Below are 7,975 nucleotides of genomic sequence, written 5' to 3'. Positions count from 1 at the left end.
GAATGGGTGGCCTTGACGAGTTGAAAGGGCTTTTCCAACCAAAATGATTCTGTGAAATGCTCACTGCTTGGCAAAGGTGAGCCAAAGGTCTGCAGTCCTTGCCATCTGAAGTGCAGTTGCACATGGAGATAGGAAGTAGCAGTGCTCATACGCTCAGGAGATGGCTTTTTTACCTAAACAAGACCTTTAGATTGTGGCACTCGTCCTGCTGATCTGAGGAGATCACATGACATGCTGCTGGGATCTCATCTGTCTCCACAGCAGCAGGGTTAAGTCCAACCACGCACACAGCACCACGCTCACCTGCAAGAGCTTGGGATTTACCTGGCAGTTCAGCACCAGGATTTAGCTCACTGGAAGCTTCCTCACCTACTTCACACACTGCTCAGCTTAATGCACTATTCACAAGGCCAGCCACTAAGCAGCAGACAAACTTAAGCTTCTAGTGCCCTAAAATACCTTATTACTGTCAGAGCACCCGCATGAAGTCCCAGTGAATGTGAACAATCTCTGCTCGTGCTGAGGAACTGAGGCAGATTTCAGAAGGCTCCTAAATCCATTCAGTATAACAAAGCATGACCTGGTCTCTGCAGATCCAGGTACAATTGTCCTCCTGGTGTTTCAGGAAGGAAGGCACTGCCAACTGAGGTAGAGACCAAGTCTAATCAGTATAAATATCAGAGCAGATCATGCTTCTCCTACAGCCACTCTGATACAGCAAGCCTGATGCCAGAAGATAGAGCCAGGGAGTGATGCACACATTCTAGCATACAGCTTTGTCAGAGCTTGATACTGGTGATGTTTCAGTCTGGCCAGATTCAGCATCCTCAAGTCTGAGTTCACACCAGCCAGGTACAAGGAAACCCTGACCTTCAGATCTGCAGCCACTGCAGAGCTTGCAAAAACTGAGTTTAGCATCACAAGTGCAACTGGTGAGACTGTCACTGGTGTAATCTGCTCTCGTGGTGCTCACTGCACAAGATGAGGTGCAGCAGATGACTGTCCCAACAAGCCACAAGCCAGGGAGACAAAACAAGCCTTGCTAAGCCATTATCAACAGTCCAGGATCTAGTCCAAGTGAATTTTGCAGACAGAAGATTTAAACCAGTGATCCTCTCTAGACCAGTCTCCTTGACTGAAGACTGGTGAATAGTTCATCCAAGGAGTTCCCCTGCTCTTAGCAAGCTCAAATCCAAGCCATTCTGGTGGTGGTACAACTCCTTACGAGAGTGACATAGACAACCACCTCTAGCACCTTGCAGGCCCGTGATCCCTTGTAGCAGCTTTTAACCATCATGCAGCCAACTGGCCAATCCCCCTGGTGGGTGCAGTTAATCCATAGAGTTCAGCCCTCAGGTTCTGCCCTTTGCACACCATTTACCAGTGGGCTTCATAAACCTTGCACAACTCTACTCCCTCAGTGACAAAGGAATTACAGCCATAAGAGATTCTCACGAATGTACTGCATGAAGTACCAAGTATTTACCTAAACTGAACTTCTCTGCTGGTTTTATCTACCCTTTCTCATCACTAAACCTACTTGACCAACCAAATAGTTTGACAGACTTCTAATATCTACAGTGGATCTGACCTGCATGGCTGGTGCAGAACATGTTTCCATGAAGACAGCTGAATTTAGCCACTCCATGAGCGACCTGCTCTAGTTGCACGTGTCCCTACTCACTGCAGGGGGGTTGGACTAGATGATCTTTAAACCCAAACCATTCTATGACTTGAAACACGCCAAAGAATGGTGAAACAAGGGGACCAGCCATTACTGGCAACTCTCTTGACTCAAGTCCACAGGAGAAAATAGCCCATTTTAGCCTTCAGCAATATCAAGAAGGCAGAGTTTGTATAGTCCTGAGGACTTTGTACTAGAAGACACTACATTTGAGACCGATCTTCAATACTAGGTTTATTTTTTTTTTTTGTCAGCAGCATGTTCAGGCACCCTGAGAATTTAAGTAACTTTGCAAAGGAGGACTCCAACTTATGCCTCTTTGGCTTCCTCTGGAATTGGATTCCCTTCTGCTCACTGAAGCTGGACTATCTTAGGGATAGAAAGCTCAAAAGCCATGAAAGGTCCCTCCCTCTTGCTCAGGCTGAATAAAACTTGTCAACAGCCTTACGTAACAGTCCTTTAAGCTGCATGTCCTTCCAAAGAGGATCAAGTTCCCACCCAGCTGAATTTGGCCTCCAGTCCCTTCCAAGCCCTTCAGCTAATTCAGCAGTTCCCAGAGCAGACTGACAGCCCTGTCCTCTGTCTGCAACATGCCTGAACAAGCAGAGAAAATACAAACAGAAGGTGAGCAAGTTCCAAGACAGAACTGGAGCTCCCCAAAGCAGCCAGACTCCAGCACTGGTTTCACTGCTTCTGGTGAAGTGGTAAGACTTTTGGCGCTCAGGGTTCCCAGCTATTCTCATGCGATACACTGCTGCCCGAGGGTGTGATTGGAAAACAGACCAAAACCAAGCTAGATTTACAGGAGGGGAACAGAGGAAGGGCTGGGCACAGCACAGGACTGCTACAGCACTGAAGAGAACTTGGAGATGAACAGGAAACCTCACTGCTACAGGACAGATTGCCTCAAGCCTGGTGAAAAGACCATCAACAGCAGCAGCTTCTACAAATCTTGATACCATCACTGGTGATGCATTGCAGATTTCATAACCACAGCCACTCCAAGTAGTAGCATGGCCATGGTAACTAAGCCATGTCCTACAGTTCAACATCAAAGATAGACTGGTGTAGGTACAACATCATCTCCACAGGGGTGATTACAATTCAGTCTAAACCAGTTAAATCCCAGTCCATAAACTATTACTCACTCTTATTGGAAAATAATCTCTGAAGTACCTCCATATAGCCCAGTTTCTCACCCATTGAGATCTTCTTCCACCTGAAAAGAAAGAAAAACAATGCTTTAAAAGCTCTTTCCACATGTGTGCCCACCAAAATGCCTAGAGGACTCCAGGTAGTTTGCCCTCTCACTAGAGAAATCAACAATTCCTTCCTCTAAGCATGGCACCTGCATCTTTCACTAAAACCAGATGAAACCATCCACGCTCAGGACTTCTGTGTACCTCAAGCTAATTAACTCCTGACTACAAATTTGGGGTAGGATCTGACTTGATAACCTGCTGTAGTTGGACAATGGACAATTCAAGCTAGAAACAACTCAATGTTAACTTCAGAGTCACTCTTTGGGAAAGGCCAAGACCTTGGATGATTCCAGCAGTCTTAAACACAATTCTCCGTTGCCTTATCTGGCTATGAAAGGAGTCGTCATCAAAGCACATTGCCATTGCTGCAGTGGCTTCTCAGAGCTGGTTTCTACAGGTGTTTTCCGAAATCCAAGTTTCCTGCTTTATGTGCAGCAACACTGATTCCATACAGCAGCCACGTATTAATAGCCATGCCATGATCTGAACCTTGGAAGAGCTGAAGAGGACAGCAAGATCTTGAATCTTTATGTAGATTCAAGATCTTTATCTTGATCTTTCTAACCTACAGGAGGAACCTAAACCTTAAAGATGCTGCTACAAGCCAGCAATGGCATGAAGTTAGTCGATGTTACTCCAGGCATCAATAAAACCTGCAGTCACTGCTCATGCCAATGGCTGACCTTTGTTTGCGTCACTGAATAATGCTTTTGGTCAGTGATTCAACCATATCCCACTAAGAAGGGAGGTCACCCATTACAAGGAACTGCTTCGTTGTCCAAATATGAGGACAGGACACTTAAACCACAAGGATTTATTCTGCAATATTTACCTTTCTTTGGTGTATTCCAGTCAAATACCAGCCAGGCTAAATACAGAGCTGCAATCGCCCAGCAATCTGTGCACAGTATGTACATGAGGATTAAAGTGCAAGCAATACCTGGGTAGGTCCAAGAAAGAAGAAAACAAGGTTGCATCAGGTTATGGCTTGCATTTACACTTGCATAAAGAGCCCCTTGCCTTTTGACCCTTCTACACTGAAGCCTTAGTCTCAATCTGATGTCATTAATCCTCAATCAAATTGGATTTAGCTAAATAACCCTTATGTAGGGCTGAGACCTCTCCCACTAAACCTCCTATTTTGAAGTACCTCAACCTCCCCTTCATGGTTTCTCAGGTCTCTCTTCTGTAGCATCAACGTGGGCCAGCCACTTCACCAGGCAAGAGCAAAACTTGATGAGCATCCAGATTTCTGTGGCTCACACCAAGAGGGTTTCTTCCACAGCTAGACAAATTTTCCACACATTACACCAGCCATCCCACCAGGGTGCCAGACATCCCACCCATAAATGATGTCACCATTTTAGCACAAGCTAAACGGGGAAGAAACAATGAGATTTGCTTGACTGACTGCAATCAGCATCCTTCTCCAGTTTAATTATCAACAATCCTATGGAGCAGAGCAGCCTGGGGCTTCTTATAGCAGAAGCAAGCAGAGACAAACAGGCTTGACTGTTTTACTGGTCTAACACATATTTCTTGCCCATCTCTGGTACCTCTTGGAAAGAGACCAAGCCAAGAGAAAGGCACTCCTGTTGTGATCAGGTCCATCAGTTAGCAGTTGCTTCTGAGAAGTTTTGTCTCTCTGGACATTCCCCTGACTGAGTCAGGGAAGAGATTCCCAATTGCTTCAGTCTTGTTTGGGTGGTGGACACAGACATGACCTAAACATCAGTAGGTCTTTCCACAGCTCCTATGTTTTTCTAGAGCCAGGTAAAGTCATTTATTGCCAAAATAACAAAACATGCAGGTATGCTTTACGATGACAACACACCCCAGAAACTGCCCCGCTCCAGGGCACATGCAGTAATTAAGTAAAGGTTAACATCTGTACTGACATTCTCCCAGAATTAAGGCTGAAAAAAGATTTGCTTTAGGCTAAAAGGTGTTAACTTACCCATGATAAGGAAAGTGAGAACCCATTGCAGCACAGAGATGATTTGGAGTTGTTTCTCTAGTTTGGATTTAGAAAGCCAGAACAAATCCTGCAGAGCAGAAAGAATGCTCGATCCTGTGCCTGAGGAAAAAAAAAAATCAGAAATAGAGTTACATTTGCACACTGAGCAAAGATAACAATGCTTTTCTTTCACATAGGGGGTTTTAAATCAGTGTTTGTGCAGTTTGCTTTTAGATTGAGGCTTGTCAAAGGCCACTATTTCCCATGGAGTTTAAGCATCCTGGAAAGGTTGCTGTGTGCAAACGTCCAGCTCTTTTGGAGATACTGGAGGAGATTAATGGGTAACATCAGCTCCCACCTGAGCAAGTTTCTATTTGACTATAAAAGCACAGAGGACATTAACACGCGGTCCTAACGTACCTCTGCTTCAAACTGCCAATTCCTGGATGTGGTGTTTGATAAGAGGGAAACCCATGAGTTCACCCTAAGATAAGGATCAGCTGTTCCAAACCACAGGCAAGCACCTCCCAGGCTGTGAGCTGAACTGCTGCTCATCCACCCTTCGCTAGGTCTGTTGCACAATTCCTACGTGTGTGTTCAAGGAAAACTCCGAGCTCCAGCATTTACATAGCACAGCTCAAGGGCTGGTTGAGCAATGCCACAACACCACAACCCCATGCACCCACAGCTCCAAGGGTAAGGAAAACCATCACTGTATTTCTAAAGCAGTAAATGAGGAAGGAGTTGAGAGCCACTCTTTTACAAGTTTAAACTATTCAAGTGGGAAGAAAGCCAAGTGAAAATACTGAAGCGAACAACTTGATTTCTGTGTGAGGAATCATCCATTGCAGCGTTTGCCAATATGCTCAGCCACCTCCAGAAAGAACTTGCAAGTGAGTTTCTTCACTTATCGTCATTATTTTAGAAGCACCATAACAACTGGCTAAAATGGAAGTCAAGCTGCTGGCCTATGAACAAGCCAGGAGGCATGTTCACGTATTCCCTTTTCTGTTTAAGGATGAGCCTGTTACTAAAAGGGATGCAATGCTGCTGAGTAGCGATTATATCGAATGGGTTCAGTCCTTGCTGGTGCTAGCAGGACCCGACACTGCTAGTGGTGATACCACAGCAGTGATAGAATCAGAATACTGGGTTGGAAGGGACCTCAAGGTTCAGCTGGTCCAACATTTCTTAGCCAAAGCCCAGTTTGGACAAGCTGGCCCACCCCGTCCAGCTGAATCTTCAACATGTCCAATGTTGGGGACTCCACCACTTCCCTGAGGAGGTTATTCCAATGGCTGTTTGTCCTTGTGGTGAAAAATTTTCCTCTTGTGTCCAATAGAAATATCCCCAGGAGTCACTTGTACCTGTCACCCCTCATCTATTCCATGGAACTACTTGTAAAAAGGGAGTCTCCATGTTCTTTGGAGCCATCCTTTAGTTACTGGATCATGCTGAGAAGGTCTTCCCTGAGTCTTCTTTTCTCCAGATTAAACAAACCCAGTTCCTTCAGCCTTTCCTCATATGGCAACTTCCCAGTCCTTGGGTCATCTTTGTGGCCCTTCTTTGAACCTTCTCCAGCCTGCTCATGTCTTGTGTACAGCAGGGACCAAAACTCAGAATTCCTGGTGTGGCCTGAGCAGTGCTGAGCAGAGTGGGATAAAGACTCTCTCTCTGCTGATGTTGCCCTTAGTCTATTGAAAGTAATCAAAAAGATCTTCTTTCCTAGATATAAGTAGGCACTATAATATTTGGTAGTTTCTACAAAGAATATTTGAGTGATGACTCATTTAAATACATCAAGCATCTCTGCAGTCTTTGCTAACTGTTGCCCTTGCTGACAGTCTGTGCAATAGGATTAATGCCCAGTGGCTGCACCTGCAGAACTGCTGTAGTTTCACAGTTTCTTCACTGCTCCTCTTAAAGGCCATTTAACATTAAGCCTGCACATGGTCCCTACACCAACAGCTACGTGCCTTCCTGAGTATTTTCTGCTAATAAAGGATGCCAACAGGGAGTCACACCAGAGATGGCAGCCTAAATCTAGAGCCAGATCAGCCCCTTGGCTCAGCTTAGTCTATGTTGAGTAAATAAACCTAGCAACAGGTTGAGCATTAACTACCCCAAGAACACCAAGTTTTGGTCAAAGATAGATCAGCTGAATATGAGCCAGCAGTGTGCCCAGGTGGTCAAGAAGGCCAACAGCATCCTGGCTTGTACCAGTGCTGGTGCAGCCAGCAGGATCAGGGCAGAGATCATCCTCCTGGACTGGGAGCACTGGGGAGGACAAACCTCAAATCCTGGGTTCAGTTTTGAGCCCCTCACTCCCAGGAGGATGTGGAGGGGCTGGAGCGTGTCCAGAGGAGCGCTATGAAGCTGGTGCAGGGTCTGAAGCACAAGCGTGCTGAGGAGCAGCTGAGGGACCTGGAGAAAGAGAGCCTGGAGCAAAGGAGGCTCAGGGGAAACCTTCTGGCTCTCAACAACTCCCTGATAGGAGGTTGGGGGTGGGGGGATGGATGTCAGTCCCTTCTCCCCAAGTGACAGGATGAAACAGCCTCAAGTTGCACCAGGAGAGGTTTAGGTTGGACCCGAGGACCAATTTCTTCCCTGTTAGGGCTGTCCAGGCCTGGCCCAGGCTGCCCAGGGCAGCGGTGACGTCCTTGTCCCTGGAGGAGTTTAACAGACATGTTGAGCTGGTCCTAAGGGACAGAAGTTAGTGGGGTGCAGTGCTGGGGGAAACAGTTGGACTTGATCTTAAAGTTCTTTTCCAATCTCAAGAATCTATGACTATCACTGCAACTGCCAGTAAACTGAAACCTACAGCACTGATCCAGTGTGAAGCAGGAGCTCATGTTGAAGGCAGTTCTTTATACAGTAACACAGCAGAGTATTTAGAGTGAATTCAGCAAATATTTCTCCTGTTTGAGATGGGAGAGAAAAATGTGTTACTGTCACCACACACTGATTTGCCACACTAGAATAGGGAATCTCAAAAATCCCATGCCACAACTATTCACATTTGGCAGGAAATCCCCAAAGTTAGGGTGAATAATTCTGTAAAAAAAAAGTCAG

At 45.9% G+C, this 7,975-nt stretch overlaps 1 protein-coding gene across 1 annotated transcript in view; it reads right to left on the bottom strand.

Annotated features, from left to right (window-relative positions):
- The window catches only part of DGAT2 (diacylglycerol O-acyltransferase 2), a 25,307-nt gene that overhangs the window by 11,410 nt on the left and 5,922 nt on the right, over positions 1 to 7,975 (bottom strand). Inside the window, exons 2-4 of the mRNA XM_010140986.1 lie at positions 4,904 to 5,023; positions 3,779 to 3,886; positions 2,833 to 2,903 (exon numbers count right to left, since the gene is read on the bottom strand). Of these exons, the coding sequence (XP_010139288.1) occupies positions 2,833 to 2,903; positions 3,779 to 3,886; positions 4,904 to 5,023 (299 nt within the window). The remainder of the gene's footprint in view (positions 1 to 2,832; positions 2,904 to 3,778; positions 3,887 to 4,903; positions 5,024 to 7,975) is intronic.

The sequence above is a fragment of the Buceros rhinoceros genome, unplaced genomic scaffold (genome assembly GCF_000710305.1).
Source record: "Buceros rhinoceros silvestris isolate BGI_N320 unplaced genomic scaffold, ASM71030v1 scaffold6638, whole genome shotgun sequence".
Taxonomy (NCBI): Eukaryota; Metazoa; Chordata; class Aves; order Bucerotiformes; family Bucerotidae; genus Buceros; species Buceros rhinoceros.
This window is presented reverse-complemented; position numbering and strand designations above follow the sequence as displayed.